The 27,282-nt window shown below is 48.4% G+C and overlaps 2 protein-coding genes across 4 annotated transcripts; one reads left to right on the forward strand and one right to left on the reverse strand.

Annotated features, from left to right (window-relative positions):
• Positions 1–1,863: 1,863 nt before the first annotated feature.
• On the forward strand, positions 1,864–13,072 carry pgm2l1 (phosphoglucomutase 2-like 1). Of its 3 annotated transcripts, none has more exons than XM_086262577.1 (14): positions 1,864–2,309; positions 5,078–5,245; positions 5,323–5,429; positions 7,622–7,706; positions 7,947–8,030; positions 8,109–8,305; positions 9,044–9,233; positions 9,311–9,408; positions 9,488–9,668; positions 9,743–9,836; positions 10,152–10,281; positions 11,167–11,356; positions 11,432–11,606; positions 12,343–13,072. In XM_086262577.1, the coding sequence occupies exons 1-14, from the start codon at positions 2,199–2,201 to the stop codon at positions 12,426–12,428; spliced, it is 1,896 nt and encodes a 631-aa protein (XP_086118703.1). In that variant the 5' UTR covers positions 1,864–2,198; the 3' UTR covers positions 12,429–13,072. The 3 variants fall into 3 exon arrangements, with proteins under 3 accessions (XP_086118703.1, XP_086118702.1, XP_086118701.1); XM_086262576.1 differs by having other exon boundaries at positions 1,881–2,309; positions 5,037–5,245; positions 11,432–11,565; XM_086262575.1 differs by having other exon boundaries at positions 1,883–2,309; positions 11,432–11,565.
• A 10,079-nt stretch (positions 13,073–23,151) lies between these two features.
• On the reverse strand, positions 23,152–24,087 carry LOC147315307 (olfactory receptor 4S1-like). Its single transcript, XM_086260704.1, has one exon. It carries the CDS (start codon positions 24,085–24,087, stop codon positions 23,152–23,154), a length of 936 nt encoding a protein of 311 aa, XP_086116830.1.
• Positions 24,088–27,282: the final 3,195 nt, after the last annotated feature.

A 27,282-nucleotide genomic window follows, 5' to 3' on the forward strand; every position in this document is an offset into this window, starting at 1 on the left:
GTTTTGTGATCACTGTTGTTGATATATTTGTGTGGGCTGAGATTTTACTTTCAAAGAAAACACAGTAATGATCAGACAGGCCCACATCAGACACAGTAACCTTTGAAATGCTCAGGCCTTTGGAGATCAGTAGGTCAAGAGTGTGTCCTCTATTATGTGTGGCCTCTGTTACATGCTGAGTCAGCCCAAAGTTGCCCAGAGTGTTACTCAGGTCTTTAGTCCCTTTGTCCTGAGGGTTGTCCACATGAATGTTAAAATCCCCAGCAATAATTACACAGTCAAAATCAACACAGATCACAGACAGCAGTTCACTGAGGTCATTAAAAAAGTCTGTGCAGTATTTGGGAGGCCTGTAAACATTAAGAAACACAACTTTGGATGGGGCCTTCAGCTGTAAAGCCACATATTCAAAAGACTGAAAACTTCCAGGAGATAGCTGCTTACATTGAAATGATTCATTAAATAAGACAGCAACCCCCCCTCCTCTCCTGCTCACCCTGACCTCACTGATAAAACTGTAGTTAGGAGGGGTCGTCTCAAGGTCTTAAATAATCAGGCCCCATCTTATCTGAATGACCCTGTAGTACCATATCACCCGATGCATTGAGTTTTTCCTTTCCAGTCACCTTTCTCACTCACTATGTATTAACAGACCTCTCTGCATTGAATCATATCTGTTATTAACCTCTGTCTCTCTTCCACAGCATGTCTTTATCCTGTCTTCCTTCTCTCACCCCAACAGTCACAGCAGATGGCCCCGCCCCTCCCTGAGCCTGGTTCTGCCGGAGGTTTCTTCCTGTTAAAAGGGAGTTTTTCCTTCCCACTGTCACCAAAGTGCTGCTCATAGGGGGTCATATGATTGTTTGCCTGTATTATTGTAGGGTCTTTACTGTATGTTATAAAGGACTCTGAGGTGACTGTTTGGTGCTATATGACTTAAGTTGAATGAAATTATTAGAAACTTTTGTCATGTTTAATATGAACATCCACCTCAGGAAAATGACATGTGTAATGGGAAATTTAAAAAAAGCAAACGTCCATTTTGCAAAACACTTTGCGTTCACATACAGTTTTCATTTCATTTAACAAATTGACTTTTGTACTGTTCAGGTTTCTAAAGTATGGTGCCTCATTTGGTAAAATTGGAAAGGAACTCTGTTGCACAGCACATCACCAGGACTGAACTGCCAGCCATGCAGGATCTTTATAGGCAGCGCTGCATGAGGAAGACGCAGCGGGTCCTCTCTGATCCCAGCCACCCCAGTCATAGACTTTTCACACTGCTGCCGTCCAGCAGGCAGTTCAGGAGCATTCAGACCCGCACTAGCAGACAGAGACAGTTTTCACCCAAAAGCCATCAGACTGCTGACATTCCACACTCACTACCATCACAGGACTCTGCACACTGTCACTTCAACAAATGCCACTTAAATGCTCATTGCACAACTTTTGCACAACCTGTAAATACCAACTTGTCTTAAATTATCTAATATTTAATACTTTTTTCTCTCCTTTGCATTGTTATCATTATTAATCCTGTTAATTCCTGTTATTTTCTTCTTAATATAACTGCACACTCTCTGTATGCTCATGTAAAGCTGAGGAGCACAAGCCAAAGAATTTCATTATGGATAAATGTGGCTACACTGTTTATCTGAACATGACAATGAAACTTGAACTTGTTCTACAATTATTGCTCATAAAGCTGGCGTCAGGTGGGCAAAAATGTACCGGAAATTAATTGGAAATTAATTTTTTACCTTGAATTTTAAACAGTTTTTCTACACCCCAGAGCATATTAATCATATCAGAGAATGCTGTGAAATATTTAAAGAACAACAAATGAAAACAAAGGTTTTGTTCTTTTGTGCCGCTTCATGTGAAGCTTTCATTTTATTAACTAGCCGGAAATGAGGAGCCCTGCCTCTGCCGGTCTCTGTGAACTTCCGTGTAACTTAAGTAAGAAAGAAAATGCTTCTGTCGGCCTCCAGCGGTGATCTGGCGTCATTGTCGCTAACGTTTGGCCTCGGTGTGGGAAATTATACACGACTCCGGAGAGAGCTCAGCCGCACCCGCCATAACAGGCAGGCGGTGTGTGTGAGAAGTCCGAGTCGGAGGCGCTAGCCGCCGGGGAGCCAATAGCCTCCAACAGCGGACAGACAGATGGCCGTGTGGCTCTTTGAGCGTTAGCTGTCAGCATGGAGGACGACAACGGACTCGACGGAGACCTGAACGCCAACGTCAGGTGTCAGAGGACTGGCGACCCGAAGCTTGACAAGGCGGTGCAGCACTGGTTAGCCTGGGACAGGGTGAGTCTGTGCCCGTTAGTCAGAAAGCCAAGCCGGGTGTAAGCAGGGAGCGCTGCACCAGACTTCGCTGACAAATCCGTCGATTAAAATATCACCACTTTTGGGCAGGGACATGTCACAGAAACATGTTTATGAGTTATGTTTGATAGATCATTGTAGTTGTGTGGAGAAATCGGCATACAAACTGATCCATGAAGCAGCGCTGTTTGCCATTAAACATAAACTTCATACAGCCTGAAGCCGGGAAGCCGGTGTTGCAGCAGGTCTGAACTATAACAGTCATTCTAAGACTTTAGGTTGAAACTGTGAGCCGAATGAGCTAGCCCCCAAAATCTAGTAAGACGTATTTCCTACTTGAATTGTTTTCCGAAACAATAAAGTAAAATGATCAGTTTTTAAAGGGGAGTTGTGGTGGCAGGAGCACCGCGGCTGCTCGGGGCGTGATGGAGATTACCTTTGTGGGTTACCGGAAGATTAACCGGCAGCGTGACTCAGCAGATTGAGTCAGAAAGGCCTTTCCGGTCAATAAACATTCATCCATGGGTGAATATTGATCCTTTACTCGTCTTTATTCAGGAACCAGGTCACCGTGAGCTGCTGGATGATGCTCAGATCCAAACACATTTTAAAGCCAACATGTTTTACAACCATTTTAACTTTAAATGCAAATGAAAAATAAGCTTCGTGCCACCTCCTCATCCATACGTGGCCCCCAAACCAGCATGGTGGGACCAGAAGGTGACCCCAGGTGGCCAAGTCCATCCTTTTTGTACAGTTTTGGAAAAGCCAGCCATTTATGACATCTAGCAGGAAATTATTGTTGTAATGTGCACAGTGAGAAAAACCCGGGTGTGTGATGACGTCTGTGAAGGCTGCGCTGTAGCTTCAGCTCTGACACCACGACCATCCGTGTAGGTTCTTTACATGAAGCTGTTTGTTTCAGCTTTCTTTCATCTTAGACTCGTTGTTGTGGGTCAATCTTGTGTACGCGTCAGCAGCAAAATATACAATCAGAGGACCTGGGATCGATCCCTGAGGAACTCCATCTCCTGTGGTGAACAGTCAGACAAGTTTAGGTTTTGGATGCTGGCAGAGGATTTGGATCTGGGAATAGGTCACCATGGGTCACTGGTTCAGGCCGGTGTCGCAGAGTCCCGTCTGCAGAAGAAGGCAGAGCGAGGACGTCTCTAAAACACCGCACCTCGCTGGTTCATCCTGTTGCAGAACAAAGACGTGGTGCAACTTTGTGCAAGAACTACAACTGTTTGACTGTGAGCGAGACCTGCCTGCGCTCGTTATTGCTAATGTCTCGCGTCAGAAAGGTCAAAGGTTAATCCCAGCCACACCGTTTTATACTTGCTGTTTGAAGCTTTGGCCATGTTCAAGAAGAAACCCGGAGCTACGCTGCTTGGCAGGAGACCAGAGGAAGTCCACTGTGACAGTGTTTCAGACTGGACTGGGTTTGAACCCTCCCCCTCGCTCCCCAGTGTCGCCCTCCCAGTGTTCAGAGCTGTGTGGTCTGTAAAGGTCACGGCTGCCTTGAACTGCGCTTTAAATGTCAGCAGCCGGGAAAAGATTCCCACTCGCTGTTTGGACTCTATCTTTATCCTGTGTGCAGAGAAACATGAATGAGGTCCATCCTTCGGCCTCTCGGAGCATCGGCTGCACATCAGCCGATGCTCCGAGGCCCGTGAGCCTGCAGGGACTCCTTCACTCAGAGTGCGTCCTAATGAAGACAGGAAGTGAGCACCCCACCACGGAGTACAGCAAACATGCACCGGGCACCTTTTCTAAATGTGTGTGATATTTTATCACCCACAGAGTGCGACCTCAGGTGATAATCTCATTTAATGTTTTTAATGAAACCTCTGTGAAGGTTCGGCTTCCTGTGTTTGCTCCTGTCGGGAGATTAGGCCTGCAGTCGTCGTCCTCTCGGCACATTTCCAGCAGGCCACAGATACAATAATCATAATCTGTGATCCACGTGTCACAGTGGAGGGTCAGGAATGATTTGGCGTACGGCCTTCATCAGCTTGTTAGAGCGTTTAACCGTCTCATGGAGTTCCTGCTCTTTACAAATAAAGATGCGTTTCTAACACGCTTCAGAGTGAATATTTGGTGTGAGCACAGCCTGAACCTCCCTGTTTCCCTTCTTTATCAGTGGCTTCCATGCAGCCGTCCCTCCACTGAGACCTTGGCTGTGTGTGAATACAGGGCGCTCACGTCCCTGTTGGGGGGGCGGGTAGTTTAAAAAGTTGAGTCCAGAGTTTTCAGGCTGCCGAGGTCAGACTGTTCTAAGAGCTCTGATTAAAGAGCAAGGTGAAAAACAGCAGACAGTGCAGCGCGAGAACGTTTCCGTCCTGGTGTCAGCGGTGGGCTTAACGAGGCCCACGAGACGTCCTCACTCCTGTGTGTCTGTAAGTGCACCGCACGTGCTCAGTCTGTGAGGTGAGGCCGAGCAGGCGGAGGCTTTGGACAAGTGTGTTTATGAAGAAGGGCTGGAACGCTGAAGACGCTTGGGCGGCTCACCTGAGCCAGGTGATGTGACCGTATTCACCCGGACTTCCACAGGTGTTTATGACGGCCGTGCAGTTTAGTTTGAAGGTCATCCCCAGATATCCATGTCCTCCCCACGGGGACGAGACGTCTGCCCCTGAATCAGCTTCAGTGATAAGTGTGTGTGTGTGAGAGCTGCTGTGAGTTGAGGGTGTGGTTTTACCTATGCAGGTGTGGTCAGAGGTGTGATGGTTTTCCATGCTGTGCTGCAGAACCAGTGGACCCGGGCTCAGGTGGAGTCTCTGGTGGGGGCGGGACGTGTCGATGACCTGAGGCGGAGACTCTGCAGCAGGATGAGTTTCGGCACTGCCGGGCTTAGAGCGCCGATGGGAGCGGGATTCAGCCGGATCAATGACCTCACCGTCATCCAGTCCACGCAGGTGAGAGAGAGGGAGGAAACATGGCCGGCTCAGGTGGGCCGATGTCTGACCCGAGCCACTTCCTGTTTCCTTTGCAGGGCCTCTACTCCTACCTGTGCAGGTATTTTGCAGACTTCAGCAGCAGAGGCGTCGTGGTGGGCTTCGACACCAGAGGACAGGAGGAGAGCGGCTGCAGCAGCCACAGGTGGCACACACACACACACACACACACACACACTGTCGCACACACACTGTCACACACTGTCGCACACACACTGTCGCACACACACTGTCGCACACACACACACACACACACACTGTCACACACACTGTCGCACACACACTGTCACACACACACACACACACACACACACACACACTGTCACACACTGTCACACACACACTGTCGCACACACACACACACACACACTGTCACACACACACTGTCACACACTGTCACACACACACTGTCGCACACACACACACACACACACTGTCACACACACACTGTCACACACTGTCACACACACACTGTCACACACACACTGTCACACACAGTCGCACACACACTGTCACACACACACTGTCGCACACACACTGTCACACACTGTCACACACACACTGTCACACACAGTCGCACACACACTGTCACACACACACTGTCGCACACACACTGTCACACACTGTCACACACACACTGTCACACACACACTGTCACACACAGTCGCACACACACTGTCGCACACACACTGTCACACACAGTCGCACACACACTGTCGCACACACACTGTCACACACTGTCGCACACACACTGTCACACACACACTGTCACACACAGTCGCACACACACTGTCGCACACACACTGTCGCACACACACTGTCACACACAGTCGCACACACACTGTCGCACACACACTGTCACACACAGTCGCACACACACTGTCGCACACACACTGTCGCACACAGTCGCACACACACTGTCGCACACACACTGTCACACACAGTCGCACACACACTGTCGCACACACACTGACACACACTGTCACACACACACTGTCACACACACTGTCGCACACACACTGTCGCACACACACACACACTGTCGCACACACACTGTCGCACACACACTGTCTCACACACACTGTCTCACACACAGACACACATGCGCTGATGACCCAGTCCCACCAGTCCAAGGATGTCCCTCGACACACAGATGACCATCACCACTGTGCCATCTTTCAGGCATTTTTCTTTCAAATTCGTCATTATTTACTTAACCTGCTAAGACCTGAACTCTGCCACAGCAGCATTTTTAATTTCTCTGATTGGGACCTGATTAACCTCCTAGGACCTGCGTCCACATATGTGGACATCACATATTTATAAATGTTTTTAATGTTTTGTTTTCTTTGGATATTTTCTGACATAATTTCCTGATTTTAAAAACTGTAAAAATGTTAAAGAATCAGGATTTAGTGGGTTTTTTTATGGACAAACATCTGAGTTTATGAAGCAGAGTTCACTTTGAACCTGTGTGTGTGTGTGTGTGTGTGTGTGTGTGTGTGTGTCTGTGTGTGTCTGTGTGTGTGTGTGTGTGTGTGTCTGTGTGTGTCTGTCTATGTGTGTGTGTCTGTGTGTGTCTGTCTATGTGTCTGTGTGTGTGTGTGTGTGTCTGTCTGTGTGTCTGTGTGTGTGTGTGTGTGTGTGTGTGTGTCTGTCTGTGTGTGTGTGTCTGTCTGTGTGTGTGTGTGTGTCTGTGTGTGTGTGTGTGTGTCTGTGTGTGTGTGTGTCTGTGTGTGTGTGTCTGTCTGTGTGTCTGTGTGTGTGTGTGTGTCTGTGTGTCTGTGTGTGTGTGTGTGTGTGTGTCTGTGTGTGTGTGTGTCTGTGTGTGTGTGTGTGTGTCTGTGTGTGTGTGTGTCTGTGTGTGTGTGTGTGTGTCTGTGTGTGTGTGTGTCTGTGTGTGTGTGTCTGTCTGTGTGTGTGTGTGTGTGTGTCTGTGTGTGTGTGTGTGTCTGTCTGTGTGTGTGTGTGTCTGTGTGTGTGTGTGTGTCTGTCTATGTGTGTGTGTGTGTGTCTGTCTATGTGTGTGTGTGTGTCTGTGTGTGTGTCTGTGTGTGTGTGTGTGTGTGTGTCTGTCTGTGTGTGTGTGTGTGTCTGTGTGTGTGTGTGTGTGTGTGTGTGTGTGTGTGTGTGTGTCTGTGTGTGTGTGTGTGTGTCTGTGTGTGTGTGTGTGTCTGTCTATGTGTGTGTGTGTCTGTCTATGTGTGTGTGTGTGTCTGTGTGTGTGTCTGTGTGTGTGTGTGTGTGTGTGTCTGTCTGTGTGTGTGTGTGTGTGTGTGTGTGTGTGTGTGTGTGTGTGTGTCTGTGTGTGTGTGTGTCTGTGTGTGTGTGTCTCAGGCTGGCGAAGCTGACGGCTGCTGTGCTGCTGAGCAGAGACGTCCCCGTGCATCTCTTCTCCTCCTTCATCCCCACGCCGTACGTGGTGAGGAAACACTAACGCATCACTTCCTGCATGCAGCCGGCTGCTCGCTGTGACCTCACTAATGTTCGTGCCGTCACATTTTCCGGGCTGTAATGAATGAGCCGACCTCACATCGGCGCCAGCGGCAGCCTGATAGCTGACGGTGTCACAGACACAGATATTTAAACACTTATTAAAACCGAACGTTCGCCGAAGGATGAAGGAGTTTCACACTGAGCGCGCTCTGTTCTCCTTTGGCAGCCTTACGCTGTGAAGAAGCTGGGGGCTGCAGCTGGAGTGATGATCACAGCGTCACACAATCCCAAAGAAGACAACGGATACAAGGTCAGTAAGGGCACGTTCGCAGCCGTGCCTCAAACGGGAAGTAAAAGTTAGGAGCTGGGTGCGTGTGTCCCCCTGCAGGTGTACTGGTGTAACGGCGCCCAGATCACCTCGCCTCACGACAAAGAGATCCTGCGATGTATAGAGGAGCAGCTGGAGCCCTGGAGCGCCTCCTGCTGGGACGTAGGGCTGGTGGATCGCTGCTCCCTGAGGACCGACCCCCTGACCCAGATCAACAGCTGCTACATGGATGAGCTCGCCTCCCTCTGCTTCCACAGGTAAGCCCACCTGTTCCTCCTCTCGGTGTCCTCCACAGGGACGCTGATGGTTCTTCTACAGCACGTTTTCGATGCCTCAGTGATTTCTGTCCAACTCATTCATACTCTGATTTATAGCATCACAGAGAAACCTGGGGTTAGTGTGTTGCCTAAGGGCGTTTGGGCAGCAGGGATTGTACCTCCAACCTTCTGATTAGTAGATGCCTGCTGGTGTGAACAGTCATTTATAGTTTCCTCATTTCCACAGCCTGTGTTGTTCTGCTGATGTCAGAAGCTGTTTGCCAGCAGTGATTGAGGACGATGTTTGTGACCGCGGGCTGAGGTCTCAGCGTGATGAGTTCAGGTGTTTCGTGGAGGACTGCAGCGTGTTTCATGAGACCACCTGCTGTTTGCACTGCTGAACACAGATGATCATTATTTCTAACTGCTGAGCGTTTACAGCGGAAATAATCATTTCTTTCTCAGGTTTAAGTGACAAATCAGTGACGCTATCGTTGGCGTTGTTGGCTTGGATGTGGTGATGTCACAGTGAGGTGGTCTGACCTGATCTTTTTTTGTTTCACGGCGTGATTGTTTGTGTCGTTAAAAGAAACGTTAGTGAACCTGCGGTAAGAGTGACACGTTCCCCTGATGTTCTGCCAGGATGTGAACGTATAAGGACGTCAGAAAATGTTGAACTTTGACCTTTAAAATGACCCCGAGCACCAACGTTAGAGCATGTTTCCTGATGCGTCTCAGGGACCTGAACAGCAGCTCCCCGCTGAAGTTCGTCCACTCCTCCTTCCACGGCGTCGGCCACGCCTTCGTGCAGCAGGCCTTCCGGGTGTTCGGCTTCCCTCCACCGATCGCCGTCCCGGAGCAGAAAGACCCCGACCCCAACTTCTCCTCGGTGCGCTGTCCCAACCCCGAGGAGGGAGAGTCCGTGCTGGTGGGTCGGGTTCCCGTCTCGTTTGCTCACAAATGACCGAATCCTGTCGTTCGCTTATCCGATGTCTTGTTTTCCAGGAACTTTCTCTCCTTCTGGCAGAGCGGGAAAACGCCCGCGTCGTCCTGGCGACAGATCCTGATGCTGACCGGCTGGCTGTAGCAGAGAAGTCTGACGGGTATGTTTGCTCAAAGGCACTTCAGAGCTGAAAGTATTTGGCAGCGCTGCAGGTTCACCTGTATCACCCTGTGTTTCAGGTGTGGCTGGAAGGTGTTCACAGGTAACGAGCTGGCAGCCCTGCTGGGCTGGTGGATGTTCTTCACGTGGAAGGAGAACCACTCTGAACCAGCAGACGCTCGGAGCATTTACATGTTGGCGACCACGGTGTCCTCGAAGATCCTGCAGGCCTTCGCTCGCATCGAGGGGTTCCACTTTGAGGTCAGACGCTCAGGCATTAGTGAGCACACCAGTGTGTGGAAGTCAGACGATGATGGTTACTCTGTGTTCAACAGGAAACTCTGCCAGGCTTTAAATGGGTCGGGAATAGAATCCACGAGCTGTCCCAAACAGGAAGCAGAGTCATCTTCTCCTTCGAGGAGTCCATCGGTAACTAAGTTCGCTGTGACGTTTGGCGTAGAAACTGAACAGTTAGCGGTGTTTCCTGGAAACCCTCTCCTGTCTGATTTAAATTTAAAGTATCTGATTACACAGCAGTGGGGAGTAGACTTCATCACAGTTCAAGGATAATACACCCACTGTGATCATCTTCAGTGCCCTGCACCAGCACAGAGCAGCTACCTGTGTTGTTGCACCGTCCTCTACAGTATAAAGGCCCTTTGATGGTTATTGGAGAACTGAATTCATTCTGTGTTTAAAGGATTATTGGAAGGGAAACTGTCAGGTGTCCCTTCATCTCTTCAGGGTTCCTCTGTGGGGACACAGTCCTGGATAAGGACGGCGTGAGCTCGGCGGCGGTCGTGGCTGAAATGGCCGCTTACCTTCACAACAAGCACCTAAGTCTGAGCCAACAGCTGCACAACATCTACCAGACGTAAGACTTCAGGGCACCGCTCTAACATCACGATCACAACTTGTCATTTAATGTCGAGCTGTGTGACGTTTACTGACCCGCTTCAAGTGAAAAAGATTCTATGCTGGACTTTATTGTGTGTCCCTTAATGCCCATGCACAGTTTGGTCCTCACACACCAAATCAATTCAATTCTATTTTATTTACACAGCGCCAAATCACAACAACAGTCGCCTCAAGGCGCTTTATACTGTACGGTCGACCCTACAATAACACATACAGAGAAAAACCCAACAATCATATGACCCCTATGAGCAGCACTTTGGCAACAGTGGGAAGGAAAAACTCCCTTTTAACAGGAAGAAACCTCCAGCAGAACCAGGCTCAGGGAGGGGCGGGGCCATCTGCTGTGATTGGTTGGGGTGAGAGAAGGAAGACAGGATAAAGACATGCTGTGGAAGAGAGACAGAGGTTAATAACAGATATGATTCAATGCAGAGAGGTCTGTTAACACATAGTGAGTGAGAAAGGTGACTGGAAAGGAAAAACTCAATGCATCGGGTGATATGGTACTACAGGGTCATTCAGATAAGATGGGGCCTGATTATTTAAGACCTTGTATGTGAGGAGCAGGATTTTGAATTCTGGATTTAACAGGAAGTGTACAGCCAATCAGGATGCAGAACACAATGTGCTGTAAAAAACAAAACAAAGAAAGCAAAATTGCAAAAAGAAAAAAAAAATCTGCAACAGCGAGCCCATGATAGGTGAACCGCGTTATAGCGAGGGACCACTGTAATCCTTTGAAAAACATCTCGACAAAACTTCTACTAAAACTACATTGGACAGAAAAATGTGCTCTGCTCTTATTTTGACAGTCATCCTCAGTGTGACTTCCTGTCTGTAGGTACGGGTATCACGTGTCTAAAACCTCCTACGTCGTCTGTAACGACCCTCCCACCATCCAGAGGATCTTCAGCCGCATCAGAAACTTTGACGGCAGCGGCTCGTACCCGAAGACGTGCGGCGGCGTCCAGATCGTTCATGTCAGAGACGTTACCACGGGATACGACAGCAGTCAGCCAGACCTCAGATCTGTGAGATGCCGTTTTGTTCTTCCTCGAGTTCCTCCTGTTCAGTTCAGGTGTGTTCAGGTGTGTTCTCCCGTACAGGTTCTTCCTGTGTCCAGGAGCAGTCACATGATCACCTTCACGCTGCAGAACGGCATCGTGGCCACGCTGAGGACAAGCGGCACCGAACCGAAGATCAAGTACTACACAGAGTTCTGCGCGGTGCCGGGGCAGAGGTCGGCTCCTCGTTTCTGTTTGTCTGTGATGGAGATGAAATGTTAGCGCAGGCTCTAGACTAACTTTTTGCCGCGGTTGCACTGGTGCGCAGTGCAAAAAAGGTCGGCGCACCCAAATTTTTCACCCGCATCGCTGAACACCACAGTTTTACATGTGTACTTTTTTTGCTGTTGATTTGTAAATGATCAACTAACAATCTTGTCAACACAAAGTTCTTTATTTGGAGCTCAGTTCTACAAGAAACACTCGTGACTGAAAAAGTGTTTGTGCCTAAAGTGCTTTGACACTCTTTGGCACTTCTGTCGGGCCTGGGCTGCTCACGAGGGCTGAGTATCATCACTGATTTCTATAATCCATTCGACTCGATTCAATTTTGCCTCAAACAGTCAGAAATATTATAATTCTGATCATTTATCAGCACTGATACATGTGAGACTTCATCAGAGGTGTGAATAAATAACACTGATCTGAATTGTGGTCTGCCAGCTGACTGATGGAGCTTTCTTTCCCTGCAGTGCTGAACTGGCTCTGATCTGTGAGCTCAATAACTGTGCTGCTAACAGGAAAAGACCGACGTTTCAGAGAAACGTGTACCACAAGAAAGTTTGATGGAACTGCGACGTTTGTTAAAAAAAAAGCACCAAATTTATTTAGAGCATACAGGATAAAGTCCAAGAATAATTACGTCAGGTCCTAATGTCACTCTAACAAACTTCATGTGTGACCTCATGTGTGGGCGGGGCCTCTGTGACATCATCACCCTCTCTGTGTTGCAGCGAGGTGTCCACCCTGGAGGAGGAGCTCAGGAAGGTCACCGCTGCCCTGGTGGATGAGTTCCTGGAGCCCGAGAAGAACAACCTGATTCGCCGCCTGGTGTAGCACCGCCTGCTCGTACCTGCTTACTGTTGATGACATCACATCCTGTCATGTGTGAATCAGAGCAGCAGCTGCCTCACTCTGGTGTTGGTGAACTATGAACCCTGAAGAGATTCAGAGAGCGAGTCTTCAGATTCTTTCGTGTGATTGGCTGTGATAGGAGCTCCTCATGACAAACCTGACGTGGTGTTTTAATTTTCTTTAAAACAAAACGTCTGACCAAAAGACAAAATGAAACAGAAGATCAAAACTTAATATCGAAACAGGACACGCGTGAGCAGAGCTCTTTATTTCGCTTAATTCAGCAGCAGTGCATTCTGGGAGTTGGCTCTGAATATTCTTTTCGTGTGCATATTTTGTTGTTGTTGTTGTTGTTGTTCAGCCATCTGTTCTTTTCAACCAAATTTAAATGAATAAAATCGGCAGGCAGGACAATTAAATTATTTTATTTATTTTTGTGTAAAAATGCCAAATATTTGTTGTATCTTTAATTATTTGTTACAGTAAAATCTGCTGTTTTTTATTTTTATCCAGTTCTTGATGTTTTATGTTAAACAGATTGTAGAAGCAGCTGTTGCTGATATTTATTGTAAATATTGGTGAGAAATAAAACAGCTGAGTTTGTTCTGATGTCACATTGACTGTTCGTTGGCCTGAGGTAATTTATTTTTTTACTCAAGGAGATTAAAGATGTTTATGTGCGAGGAGGAGCTGCTGTTTCTGCTGTTGTGCATTCGGCTCCATGCAGATGCTTTTATTTTGTTAAAGAAATGGTTGACGACAGCGTGATGCCTCATCTGTGTATTACTGTCGCAGCTTCACTCGAACTGAAAATGAAATAAAAATATTCCTAGTTCTCTGATTACCTTCTCTCTCCAGCTCTTTGTTGAATTTGAGCCGTGAAGGATTAAACAGGATCCATGTTTGTGAGATTTGGTTGGTAAGGAGAAGTGAAGAGCACATGGACATCCTGATAATACTGAATTACAGTAGTCCAGCTTAGAAGTAATAAATGCACCTAGACCCGGTTTGTAGAGTATGCTTGGGGAGTGTGATCGTGTGTACAACGTCTCTTTATGTCTGTCTCCACGTTGGTTGAGTGTGGAGTGAGTGCATATGAGAGCATGAGGGTGGGAATGGATGTTTGTATCTGTGTGTGCCTGTATGTCTGTGTCTATATGTCAGGTTGGGTGTCAGGCGCCACCTCTCTGGGGACATCTCAGGCCCTCCAAGGTTTGGAGGCCTATCTCCCCCTACCACCACTTCCCCTGCCAGTGGCGGACCCCCTCAGACATCGGTGCGTTGGTGGTTCTTTGTGTCCGGGGATGGGCGTCCAGGTACACACCGGCTCACTCCTTGGCGGCCGCTTATCGGGGCCTGGAGCCTGGGGCTCGCTCGGGCCACTTCGGAGGTGGGGTGCCCCCGGCCTCTCGGCCTGGGGCTCGGTCACTCAGGCGCAGCTGGCTGCCGGCGGAGCTCACGGGCGCGTCACTGCAACTCCCCCTGGCTTCTGCTCCGCGGCTGCTGAGTGAGCCCTCATCTGGGACTCTCCTCAGCTCTTTCCGGGACAGTGGCGCAGCTGCCCCTCTGTTGGTCTTCCTTGGTCTCTTGTGTTCTGGGGGCCTCTGGATGTCTGGAGTTTTGATCTCCTCCACACCTGCTTCACGCCCTGGAGGACGGGGCTGTGGCCCCCCCACACCCTCTAGCAGATTATTACATGAAGGAACCTTTTAAAAAAACAAAAAACAAGCGCGTCCATGCTCACAGGTGTACACACAGGTGATCACACCCACAAACTACACCCTTTTTGGCTCCTACCTCAAAGCACACTGTGTTCTGTTGATCTTATGTGCTGCACAATAATGTTTAATATTTAGTATTTACTGTCATATTCCCATATATCATTGTGATGTTGTTTATTCTATTACTCTTGTTCTCTTCTGCTTGCTTTCTTTTTTCTTTCTCAGCAGGTGATCCAGGTGATTGATATATGCATTTTTTTTCTCTGCCCGTTCTGTTGGTTTTTGTCTTTTGCCCTTCTCCCCCGTCCCTCTTCTCAGCTGTTTCTCTTTCCCTCTTTCTTTCTCCCCTTCTTTCCCCCAGTCAAGTCTGTCCCGTATTCAGTAAGTGAAAATAAAATAAACAATAAAAGGTGAATCAAATGGACCATTACGGCAAGGCTGGGATGGTCAGTTTGGTAAAGTAAATCCGTTGGGCATCTTTCTTTGCCTTTAGACAACAATTCTGATGGCAAAAGAGCCAAACGGGACAGGCCAAAAAAAAAAAAAAAAAAAAAAAAAAAAAGTAATAAATGCATGAACTAGTTTGCGGTACGTTGGGGTTTTTCCCGGTGGACGAGAGGGTTTGTTCCCTGCGCCTTAGGGTCGGGGAACGGGTCCTGACTGTCATCTGCGCTTATGCGCCGAGTGGCAGTTCAGAGTACCCAGCCTTCTTAGAGTCCCTGGGTGGGGTGCTGGAGGGTGCTCCACCTGGAGACTCTGTTGTCCTGCTGGGAGACTTCAATGCTCACGTGGGTAACGACAGCGAGACCTGGAGGGGCGTGATTGGGAGGAACGGCCTCCCTGATCTGGACCCGAGCGGTGCTCTGTTATTGGACTTCTGTGCTAACCACAGTTTGGCCATAACGAACACCCTGTTCGAACATAAGAGTGTCCATAAGTGCACGTGGCACCAGGACGCTCTAGGCCGTAGGTCGATGATCGATTTTGTAATCGTATCAGCAGACCTGCGACCATATGTTCTGGACACTCGGGTAAAGAGAGGGGCTGGGCTGTCAACTGATCACCACCTGGTGGTGAGTTGGATCAGGTGGCGGGGGAGGACGCTGGACAGACCTGGTGCACCTAAACACGTAGTGAGGGTGTGCTGGGAACGTCTAGCAGAGGCCCCAGTCCGCGAGATCTTCAACGCACACCTCCGGCAGAGCTTCAACAGCATTCCGAGGGAGACTGGGGACATTGAGTCCGAATGGACCATGTTCAGCGTCTCCATTGCCGAAGCTGCTGCATTGAGCTGCGGCCGCAAGGTGGTGGGTGCCTGCCGTGGTGGTAATCCCCGAACCAAATGGTGGACACCAGAGGTGAAGGGAGCCACCAGGCTGAAGAAGGAGTCCTATCGGGCTTGGTTAGCCTGTGGGACTCCGGAGGCAGCCGACAGGTATCGACAGGCCAAGCGGAATGCGGCTCGGGCAGTGGCTGAAGCAAAAACTCGGGTGTGGGAGGAGTTCGGAGAGGCCATGGAAAAAGACTTTCGGACTGCCTCGAAGAGATTCTGGCAAACCGTCAGACGTCTCAGGAGGGGAAAGCGGTGCTCTACCTGCACTGTGTATAGTGCTGGCGGAGCGCTGCTGACGTCGACTGAGAAAATTGTCAGGCGGTGGAAGGAATACTTCGAGGACCTCCTTAATCCCACTGACACGTCTTCCGAGGAGGAAGCAGAGTCTGGGGATGAGGGGAATGACCCGCCAATTTCCGGGGGCGAGGTCACTGAGGCAGTTAAACAACTCCTTGGTGGCAGAGCCCCTGGTGTTGATGAGGTCCGCCCCGAGTTCCTGAAGGCTCTGGACGTTGTAGGGCTGTCCTGGTTGACACGCCTCGGCAATGTTGCGTGGAGATCAGGGGCAGTACCTGTGGACTGGCAGACCGGGGTGGTGGTCCCCATCTTTAAGAAAGGGGACCGGAGGGTGTGTTCCAGCTACAGGGGGATCACACTCCTCAGCCTCCCTGGGAAAGTCTATGCCAGGGTGCTGGAAAGGAGAGTTCGTCCGTTAGTCGAACCTCGGATACAGGAGGAACAATGCGGTTTTCGTCCTGGTCGCGGAACACTGGACCAGCTCTTTATCCTCTCCAGGATACTTGAGGGTGCATGGGAGTTTGCCAAACCAGTCTACATGTGTTTTGTGGACTTGGAGAAGGCATTCGACCGTGTCCCTCGGGGTGTCCTGTGGGAGGTGTTGCGGGAATATGGGGTGTCTGGCCCATTGCTACGGGCCATTCGATCCCTATACAACCGTTGCAAGAGCTTGGTTCGCATTGCCGGCAATAAGTCGGACTCGTTCCCGGTGGGTGATGGGCTTCGCCAGGGCTGCCCTTTGTCTCCGGTTCTGTTCATAATTTTTATGGACAGGATTTCTAGGCGCAGCCAAGTGGCGGAGGGCTTTCGCTTTGGTGGCCTCAGAATCTCATCTCTGATTTTTGCAGATGATGTGGTTCTGTTGGCTTCATCGGGTGAGGGCCTCCAGCTCGCACTGGAACGGTTCGCAGCCGAGTGTGAAGCAGCGGGAATGAGGATCAGCACCTCCAAATCTGAGGCCATGGTTCTCAGCCGGAAAAGGGTGGAGTGCCCACTCCGGGTCGGGGATGAGTTCCTGCCCCAAGTGGAGGAGTTCAAGTATCTCGGGGTCTTGTTCCCGAGTGATGGGAGGAGGGAGCCGGAGATCGACAGACGGATTGGGGCTGCAGTAATGCGGACGCTGCACCGGTCCGTCGTGGTGAAGAGGGAGCTGAGTGTAAAAGCGAAGCTCTCAATTTACCGGTCGATCTATGTCCCTACCCTCACCTATGGCCACGAGCTGTGGGTAGTGACCGAAAGAACGAGATCGCGGATACAAGCGGCAGAAATGAGCTTCCTCCGAAGGGTGGCTTGCCTCTCCCTTAGAGATAGGGTGAGAAGTTCGGCCATCCGGGAGGGTGGACCCCAGGGTGACAGGTGAACTTGGCAGTGTGAGCCCAATGTAGCACTCGTGACCTTACTGACGAGGGGATGAAGAGTAGCCCTGGAGGGCCCGTTCCGAGATCTGGTTCAGTCTGTTGAGCCTCTCTAATCGCCAACTCGATCTCCCAGGTCAGGGCCCCAATAACACACGTGGGAGGAAGAATGGGGGAGTCCTGAGCTGTGTCTTCGGAGGCGGTGAATTGGCATGAGAGAGCGTTGGGCTTGACATTACTGGAACCTGGTAAATCTGGTAAAGAACGGGGCCCACCTGGCTTGCCTGGCGTTGAGTTGTTTAGCCGACCGAATGTACTCCAAGTTCTTGTGGTCAGTCCACGTCACAAATAGCTGGGCAGCGCCCTCCAGCCAGTGATGCCACTCTTCCAGGGCGAGCTTGATGGCCAGTAGTTCTCGATCTCCCACGTCATAGTTTCTCTCTGCGGGGGAGAGGCAGTGAGACAAGTAAGTACATGGATGAAGCTTACCGCCTTGTTGCTGGGAGAGCACCGCCCCACTCCCGCATCTGAGGCGTCCACCTACACGATGAACTGTTGGCTGAGGTTGTGTTGGACGAGGATGGGTGCCGAGGCAAAGCGTTCTTTCAGGTGAGTGAAGGCCTGTTGAGTCGGTTCATCCCAGCAGAAAGGAACCTTGGGTAAAATGAGACGATTCAGTGGCAAGGCAAGTTTACTGTAGTCGCAGATGAAACGTTGGTAGAAGTTTGCAAATCCCAGAAAACTTTGAAGTTGCTTACGGTTAGACGGGGTCAGCCAGTTAACAACTGCTTGAACAGGGTCAGCTTTGAGATTACCTTGTTCGATGACGTAGCCCAGGAAGGAAACAGTAGTGACATGGAACTCACACTTCTCCCCTTTTACGAAGAGATGGTTCTCAAGAGGGGTTGAAGAACTTGCCTGACATGGCGGTGGTGTTCGGTGACAGAGCGGGAGAAGATGAGGATGTCATCCAGGTAGACAAAGAGGTTGATGAAGTCTCGGAGCACGTCGTTCACAAGGGCCTGAAAAACAGCTGGAGCATTGGTGAGACCAAACGGCATAACAAGATATTCAAAATGGCTGAGGTGAGTGTTAAAGGCTGTTTTCCACTCGTCCCCTTCTCTTATTCTTACCAGATGGTGGGCGTTGCACAGGTCCAACTTAATGAAGATGGTGACCCCCTGGAGAAGCTCGAACGCGGAGCTGCTGTATGTGACTCGTTGATGTACTTGTCCATGCTCTCACGCTCAGGCTGAGACAGGCTGGATAAGTGACTGGTCGTGAGTGGTGCGGCCGGTAGAAGGTCAATCCTGCAATCATATGGCCGGTGAGGGGGAAGCGAACGTGCCCTATCCTTACACACTTGCTTAAGGTCATGGTAAATAGGCGGTACGGAGGAGAGGTCTGGCGGCTCGGAGAACGGGAAATTGGTTAGCGGGTCCACGGAAGGTGTGGCGGCCTTTAAGCAGGACATGTGACATTCTTCTCCCCACCTCAGGATACTCTCCTTCTTCCAGTCAATCACAGGGTTATGTTGATGTAGCCAGGGATAACCAAAGACTAGCGGCGTGAGAGGAGCTTTGAACACATACAACTGTATGGCTTCAGAGTTCTTACCAGAGAGAGTCAGGGAAACAGGTTCTGTGATATGAGTGATGTCTGGGAGACGCTAACCACTAAGCTCTGTAACTTGAAGTGAATGCGGCAGAGGCTCCATGCTAAAATTTAACTTAAGCACCAGCAAGGCGTCAATAAAGTTCTGTTCTGCCCCAGAGTCAATCAGAGCCCTAAGAGAATGAGTCTTGAGTTGCACAGTTAATTTTGCTGCAATCATGAGCTGTGGAGGAGACCGTGAACAGGAGCCATCTCCGTGCGTCCCAGAGGCCTCTGGGTAATGTAGTTTCCAGTTCCCTGATGTGCTCGTAGGCGCTCGTCTACCTTCACACAGTGTAATCACATCAGAGAGAGTCTTAAGTACATCCCTCATCATTAGTTCATTTTTCAGTTCATCGCAAACATTATTCAACAGGGTAATCATCAGTGCCGACTGCCCCCACCCGGTTTCTTCAGCCAACGTCCAAAACTCGACCGAGTACTCCGCCATACTCGACTTCCCCTGCTTTATGTTCAACAATCGGTGAGCGGCTGTCTCCGCCCTGGTGCCTTTTTCAAAAACACTTTTAAATTTAACAAGGAAGTCTTGGTACGTGATCTCAGGGTAAGTTCTTAAAACGGCTTGCACCCAGTTTAATGCCTGCCCACGTAGCAGCTGAACAGGCAATTTTGGCTCCATCAGTTTCATAGGTCCTCCGTAACTGTCTGGATTCCATTGTCACCTGGGTCAAAAATCCCGCACACCTGTGAAACTCACCCGAGAAAGACTCTGCCGCGGGTAATGATCGGTCCGCGGAGGAGATAGCTGGTGCAGGCGCCGGAGGTTCGGAAGCCGGTAAATGTGGAGAAGCAGACAGAGGAGGAGTGGATGGGCTCACCAAAGGTATTTGGTGAGCGTAGCCAGTTGCTGGTTAATGTGCCGCAGCATTTATTCGTGGCGTTCCAAGATTGCTTCTGGGGTTGAGTCCGCTGAGTCCATGCTGGCTGGATCGTTATTGTTACGGTTGTATGTAGAGGACTCACTTGCAGGACTCCAGGATCAGATTCACACGAGAGAGTTGTATTTACAAGTCCACCAAGTGTATATACAAAAAGGTGCAGGGGAGTGCTTTGTACAACAGAGTGAGGGACGGGGCTCCAGGGAAATCCAAGGGGAAGGCACGCGTTCTCCAAACAATCCACACACAGCAGGATCTCACTCCAACACTCGCCACTCGAGAATCACACGGGGAAGAATCCAGGAAGTCTGTAGACAGCGAGATGTGGTTAAATACAAAGTACAAAGAAACACTTAACTGAACTTGCTGTGGCTTGACTTTCACTAACGCGTGGCAGACAACGATCCAGCGAAGAACAGCAGTCACCTCCTGGCTTAAATGCTCATAACCTTGATTAGGCTCAGGTGTCTCCTTTCTCTGAGGGCGTGGGCCGAGGGCATGAATCTGTCCCACCAACAGAAAGAGAATGGAAGTGAGAGAGAAAGATAGAAACCGCTGATCAGCGTCCAGACCTGACAAACACAATGCACTGAATCTCTTGAATGTCCAGTATATTCTAATCAGTACAATTTAAGCATTCACTGAACCTACAGTATCTACACCTCTACACAATTATCACATGTAAATATAACAATCATCACTTCCCAACATCACACCAATATAATGAACTGTAACACAAATAATGCTCAGAGGTGAAGGCTCTGACACAAGAAAGTCCCACAATCCCATTTGAACAGGCAGGAAACAAGAATACCTGCATATGTGAGGCAACAGAAAGGACCTAATGCCCCAAAGTTAGGAAAAGTTGACAATTACATGGTCTTCAGTGCCCTCTAGTGGCTAAATAACCCAACTGCGGTGGACAGATCCAACCCGCAACAAAGGCTACCGTGGTAAGTCACATGCCTCTACCAATCTCGACAAATCTCCTAGCATAAACCCCCTGTAATTATTGTCAAAGTACAACCCGTGCTATAAGTAGAAATGGATTCGTAGAACTGGAGGGATTTTGTCTCACATTTGTGCAGGAACGCACACGGCTGGAGATCGCTATTCCCCCGCACTCATGGGTCGTGTCCAAATTCATGGGCTGCATCCTCTTGAGGACCCGGCCTTCGCGGTCAACGTGGGCCGGGTCCTCAGAAGGTCGGGTAGGCCGGAAGTAAACGGCTGGGGAAATTGGACGGTCCAGCCTTCTGATTTGCGTCACCGCTGTCTGGGTGGAGTTTAATAAACTCAGCCGTCTGCTCCTTGCTATCTAAAATATAACAGGACACTGGAGTAAATTCTCGACCGTCTCACACTTCTGTTCAATCAGTTTTCTGTTTGACTTTTATTCAGCTGTGTAAACACCAAGGAAGAACCCACCCGGGGGATTAATAAAGTTTTATTTTATCGAATCTAATAACTTTAATCTCAGCCAAACCGATTTACTCACGAACAAATAAAACACTGAAAAAAGCCCAACAATAACATTTTTAGGTTGTCTAAGTGAGTTATACATCACGTTTAACCTGAGTAGTGAAAGTCCGCGATGATCTGAACATGATGTGCCGGGAGTTGTGCCGTTCTCGGCGGCTCCAGTGACCCTCGAGCTCCCGGCTAGCTATCAAGCTGGTGGGTAACAGACGTCTCCGAAAACGTCGAAGCACTTTTGCAAATATGCGATATCTTGATAAACCGAGCAGATATTTGATGTTTACACAGCTACTTTCTCTGAAAATATGTTAAAAGTTTATTTTGTGACCCAGAAAGATTAGTAAGAGTAATTTTAAAACTTAGTAGCGGCCGCCATTGCTGGAAACTGGAGTTTGGCTGGGCCGCGCTATGAATTCTGGGATATGGTGGGCCACGAAGGACACACCCGACCCATCCTTCAAATTCGGGGAAAATGAGGACGCATTTGTCGGCTGCATTCGGAGGAGTCTACGAATTTGGACAGCCTTCGGCGCGTCGCTGTGACGTAATCGGTCTACAAATGCGGCCTCAGGAGGAAGCAGCCCAGGAATTTGGACACGACCATGGAGAAAAACATGCCTAGTGCTCCCAGGACTCGTGATACGGCAGGACCGTCATAAAAGCATGTGAGGTCATCACCGCAGCAAACAGTAAGAACAAAGTGGAACTTATCGGCAGATATTTCCAGTGAGTGCACTTATAACTATGTGACTGAAATAGAAGGAGACTTTTGGACATGAATTTTTTGTTAAATGGGGTGTTCGTAAGTCAGGGTTCCACTTTATATATATAGCCAATCATTAGAGATAGGTTGATCATATTTAAGATCGAAGCATTAATTAATGGCAGGACTTCTTTGAGCAGTTTTGTAGGAATGGGGTCTAAAAGACACGTTGATGGTTTGGAGGAAGTAATTATTGAAGCTAACTCAGAAAGATCAATTGGAGAAAAAGAGTCTAACTTAACATCAATGGTACTAAGAGTAGCTGTAGATAATATTACATCTGTGGGATGATTACTGGTAATTTTTCCTCTAATGATAAAAATGTTATTTGTGAAGAAGTTCATGAAGTCATTACTAGTTAATGTTAAAGGGATGGTTGGCTCAACAGAGCTCTGGCTGTTTGTCAGCCTGGCTACAGAGCTGAAGAGAAACCTGGGGTTGTTCTTATTTACTTCAATCAGTGATGAATAGTAAGATGTTCTGGCTTTGTGGAGGGCTTTCTTATAAAGCAGCAAACTATTTCTCCAGGCTAAATGATGATCCTCTAAATTTGTGACTCTCCAGCTTACGAGTCGTCTGCTTTAGGCTACGTGTCTGAGAATTATACCACGGAGTCAGGTACTTCTGATTTGAGGTTTTCATAGGAGCTACAGTATCCAGAGTTAGTCTGTGTGGTATCACAGTACTGGATACTGAAGAGAAGTTGATGAGCAGCGTTCATACATAAGTGTCGCTGCCCTCTAGTGACGGCAGTATGAAGGGCAGCAGTGACACTAAAAGTGTGTGTGCTGCAGGGTGCCCAACGTGGCTGGGATGGTGCTTTTCATGTGGATTTCATAACATTTTTTCATCCAGTTTCATTGCAGCTGGTGTGAGTACAACGGTTTAAAGGTGGGAAGTAACAAGGAGTTTTAGCATTTACTAGAATCTAACCAATCTTTACACAGATTCCTTTAAACAAATGAAAGGAACAGAGTGATAATTCTTTGACCCTTCGAGCACAGGACACTAAAACAATGAAACATAAACTTTAACTTAAAGTACTAAGAACCAAAAGTGACATTTTAGGACTGGACTTTATTAGTTTTAACTGAATTCTATCCACATATTTTGGTTGACTTGAACCGAAGATTAGAAAATAACTTCATCTTCCTATGTTTTCTTCATGTTTGATTTCATTAACATGGCTTAGTTTTTCCTGAATGTCCCAGTCCGGTGGGTGAACCTGTGGACCATCCTGGACCTGATCTGCTGCAGGTTCAAGCCATAGATGATGGGATTGACGAGGGGTGGGACCACCAGGAACTGAGCAGCTAATGCATTCTGCAGGGCCTTCATTGTACTGCCGCCGCTGTAACGAGAGTACATGGTATCAAACATCAGTGAGGTGGTGAAGACCAGCAGTGTAATGAGGTGTGGCAGACACGTCTGCATGAATTTCCTGCGGTCGGCTTGAGATCTGATGGCAGCTCGTATCAGGTGGACGTACGACACCATGATTAGTGCAGTCTGTGACAGGTGTGAAAATATCAACATGAACGCATAGATATTGTTGAGGGTCGAGTCAGAGCATGACAGTTTGACCACCTCCCAGTTAGTGCAGAATATCTTGGGGATGTGGCGTCCGCAGAGCGGCAGCCTGGCGGTCAGGACGGTGCCCACGGCCGTTTCAAAAACTGAGAAGCACCAGGTGAGCATCAGAAGCTGGGCTACCTTCTGAGCTGTCATCAGCATCCGGTACTGCAGTGGTTTGCAGATGGCGATGTAGCGGTCATACGCCATGACAGTGAGACTGGTACACTCAGAGAAAATATAACTATAAGTGACAAACATCTGCCCCAAACAGGCCGTGTACGTGATGACATAAGAGTTGGTCAGAAGGTCATGAAGCAGCTTTGGGTAGAAACTCGAAGCTCCACAGATCTCATTAAAACAAAGGCTGCACAAGAAGATGTAGATCGGCTCGTGGAGCGTTTTATCCAGGCTGATGGTGATGATGAGGGTCAGGTTTACAGACACGGTGAAGAGGTACGACATCAGAGCGAAGGCAAAGTAGATCTGACGGTTTGTCAGCGAGTCGTTCAGACCCTGAAGCACAAACACAATTTCAAAGTTATTCTCCATCCTGTAACGAGCTGCTAAAGGATCATCAACTCTTCATCATGTCAGAGTTTAAACACAAGCTGCACCGAGTCTGTATTCAGTTCAAAACTATTCTTTAAACAGAGTAACCATAGAAAAACATAAATTCAATCTTAAGGGAGGCAAGGAAAACAAAACTCAATGAATCGCACAGTGAAGGATGGGAACTTGTACTTGTTTCACTTCAGAAAGACTAAACAGAGTTCACATTGAGGAGCTCATCCTGTACAAAAGTGAACCACAGTGACATAAAAGAGATCAACATTTAACCTCCGTTCTTCATGTTTTCTGACATTTTCATTCAGATCTGCTTTAGACGCTTAAAGAAGCTCTTACATAAAGAAAAAAGGCTCGACAAAGAGAAGACATGATCTCAGGTGCCACCTTACCATCAGGCATAGAAACTTAAAGCACATGAGGACCTAATCTCAGTTTTTAATGTTTTCTTTTTCTAATCAAACAAACAAACAAAAAGATCCAGCTGAGGTGGAATACACAATTATCATTTTAACATCTGCAGAAAAAACTTATTTAATTGCTGTGATTTCAAAGGGAAAAAAACTACTTTTAATCCTATGAGTAATTTATATACAAAGTTCTTTCTATTTCAACTGTCGGGTTGCAAAACAGGGAATCAGCAATTAAAACTGCACACAGCATTTCTGTCTTTACCTCTCAACATAAAAAGTCATTAATTAAGACAATCAACAGTATACAGATGAGTTTCTTTAAACATCATAAGCTTGCAGCATGAGGAAAAGAAGCACTTTACATCTGTGCAATGAAGCTGGACTCAGCAACTCATTTAATAAACAGCAGAAACCGTCTGAGGCTCTGTCAGTCTGCTCTCACTGAGGCAGACTCTGTTACACCCTTAACTGTGAAACAGTCAAACAGAGAGTGAGAGTGAGTGAGAAAAACAACTCCAGGTCATCAGCACAGATTCCTCATCAACAAGAGCAAGTCAAATGACAGCAGCAGTCATCCTGTAAGAGGGACAACAAACATCAGCTTCACAGAGCAGTGTGAAGGTGTCTGTGATCCACACGGGAAGCTGCTCTTCTACACCTGACAAAAGGACGGACAGGTGGAGAGAGAAATCTGCTGACGCCACGCCCTCCCCTCATGAACATGCCCAATAATAGAAAAACAGTATTGTTAAATTCTGGGCAGCCAACTGTTCAACTGGGGCCCAAAAACTTTTATAGTAAAAATGAAGTATTTAGAGTTTATTCTTGCAGATTCCAGGAAGGAATCAGTATAAGATTACTAGCAACCACCACAACTGGCTTCATTAAATGTGGACAAGTACTCTGATTCCCTCTCAAATGAAGGAACACCTTACCCTGTCTCTAAGGAAGAGGACAGCCCACAAGTTGCATCACCTGAACCCTGTTGTATGCCAAGAGTGAACAAGACATCAATTCACTGATCCACACCACCAGGATACACAGCAATGACATCGGAAATGATAAAAAAGTGAGGGAAGGTAGTCAGAACTGAGGGAATCAAACTACTAGAAACACTTAGAAGGCAACATTGCAGACATAGAGGACAGCTACAAGTAGCTGGGGCTCCCACAGGCAAATGGGAACCATGAAGAAGCTGCTAGAAAAGCTGCAACCACCAAGTACCTGCAGAGGGTCAGGCAAGTCATGAGGACTAGCAACACCTACGCCCTGCCCGTGATTAGGTACCCTGCAGGCAATGCATACATAATACATTGCCTGCTAGCTACCATAACCAAGTGGCCGGCATAGTATACAGAAACATCTGTGCCGAGTACGGAATACAAATAGTGTGAGACATCGTGGTGGTAGAGAAACAGAAGAAGATGGCCATAGTGATAGAGGTAGCGGTTCCCAATGACAGCAACATCAGAAAGAAGGAACACGAGAAGCTGGAGAAATACCAAGAATCGGAGCACTACTTTACTTTATTTATACAGCACATTTAATAACAACGAAATGTTGACCAAAGTGCTGTACAAAGATTAAAAAATAATAATAATTACACAGTAACAAATAACAACTAACATCAATCAAAAATACCTGGTAAGTGATGACTAGTTGGATAGATAGGTAACTCTCATGCGGTGTTGAAAGCCAGTGAGAGTAAATTTGTCTTAAGATGGGGTTTGAAAAGACTGACGCTCGGGGCCTTTCTAATGTGGAGAGGTAAATGGCCTGTATTTGTATAGCGCTTTACTTAGTGCCTAAGTGCTTTACACATCAAGTCATCCACACATTCACACACACATTCACACACTGGTGATGGCAGCTACATCATAGCCACAGCCACCCTGGGGCGCACTGACAGAGGCGAGGCTGCCGGACACTGGCGCCACCGGACCCTCTGACCACCACCAGTAGGCAACAGGTGAAATGTCTTCCCCAAGGACACAACGACTGAGACTGTCCGACCCGGGTTTCGAACCGGCAACCTTCCAATTACAAGACAAACTGCTAACTCTTGAGCCACGATCGTAAATCATTCCACATTTTCGGCGCCACAACTGCAAATGCCTGATCTCCTCTGTGAACCAGCCTCGACTTAGAAGTGACCAGGAGCGAGAGAACATTTGATCTTAGAGCTCTATGGTAAATGGTAAATGGCCTGTATTTATATAGCGCTTTACTAGTCCCTAAGGACCCCAAAGCGCTTTACATATCCAGTCATCCACCCATTCACGCACACATTCACACACTGGTGATGGCAAGCTACATTGTAGCCACAGCCACCCTGGGGCGCACTGACAGAGGCGAGGCTGCCGGACACTGGCGCCACCGGGCCCTCTGACCACCACCAGTAGGTATATACGGCTGCAGTCAATCAGACAGGTATTCTGGAGCCTGACCGTTCAGTGCACTAGGTGCGGTGACTCCCAAGCTAGGCGAGTGGCTCCAGCAGATCCCGGGAACAACATCGGAGATCTCTGTCCAGAAGAGCGCAGTCCTGGGAACAGCTAAGATACTGCACAGGACCCTCAAGCTCCCAGGCCTCTGGTAGAGGACCCGAGCTTGAAGGATAAACCGCCCGCAGGGGCGTGCTGGGTGTTTTTTTTATTTGTTTTTCATATATATACGCTTTTCCAATTTTGACTCTGGAGAGTGGCACTCTGTGGGGACCGGAAGGAAGAACAGGAACAGTGAAGGGAGGAATTGTGGATTTTTAGGA

This window comes from Aulonocara sp. 'chitande type north' Nkhata Bay, linkage group LG14 (assembly GCF_057382095.1).
Source record: "Aulonocara sp. 'chitande type north' Nkhata Bay isolate Kocher_YH1m ecotype deep benthic linkage group LG14, A_spYH_male_GT1.1, whole genome shotgun sequence".
In the NCBI taxonomy this organism is placed as follows: Eukaryota; Metazoa; Chordata; class Actinopteri; order Cichliformes; family Cichlidae; genus Aulonocara; species Aulonocara sp. 'chitande type north' Nkhata Bay.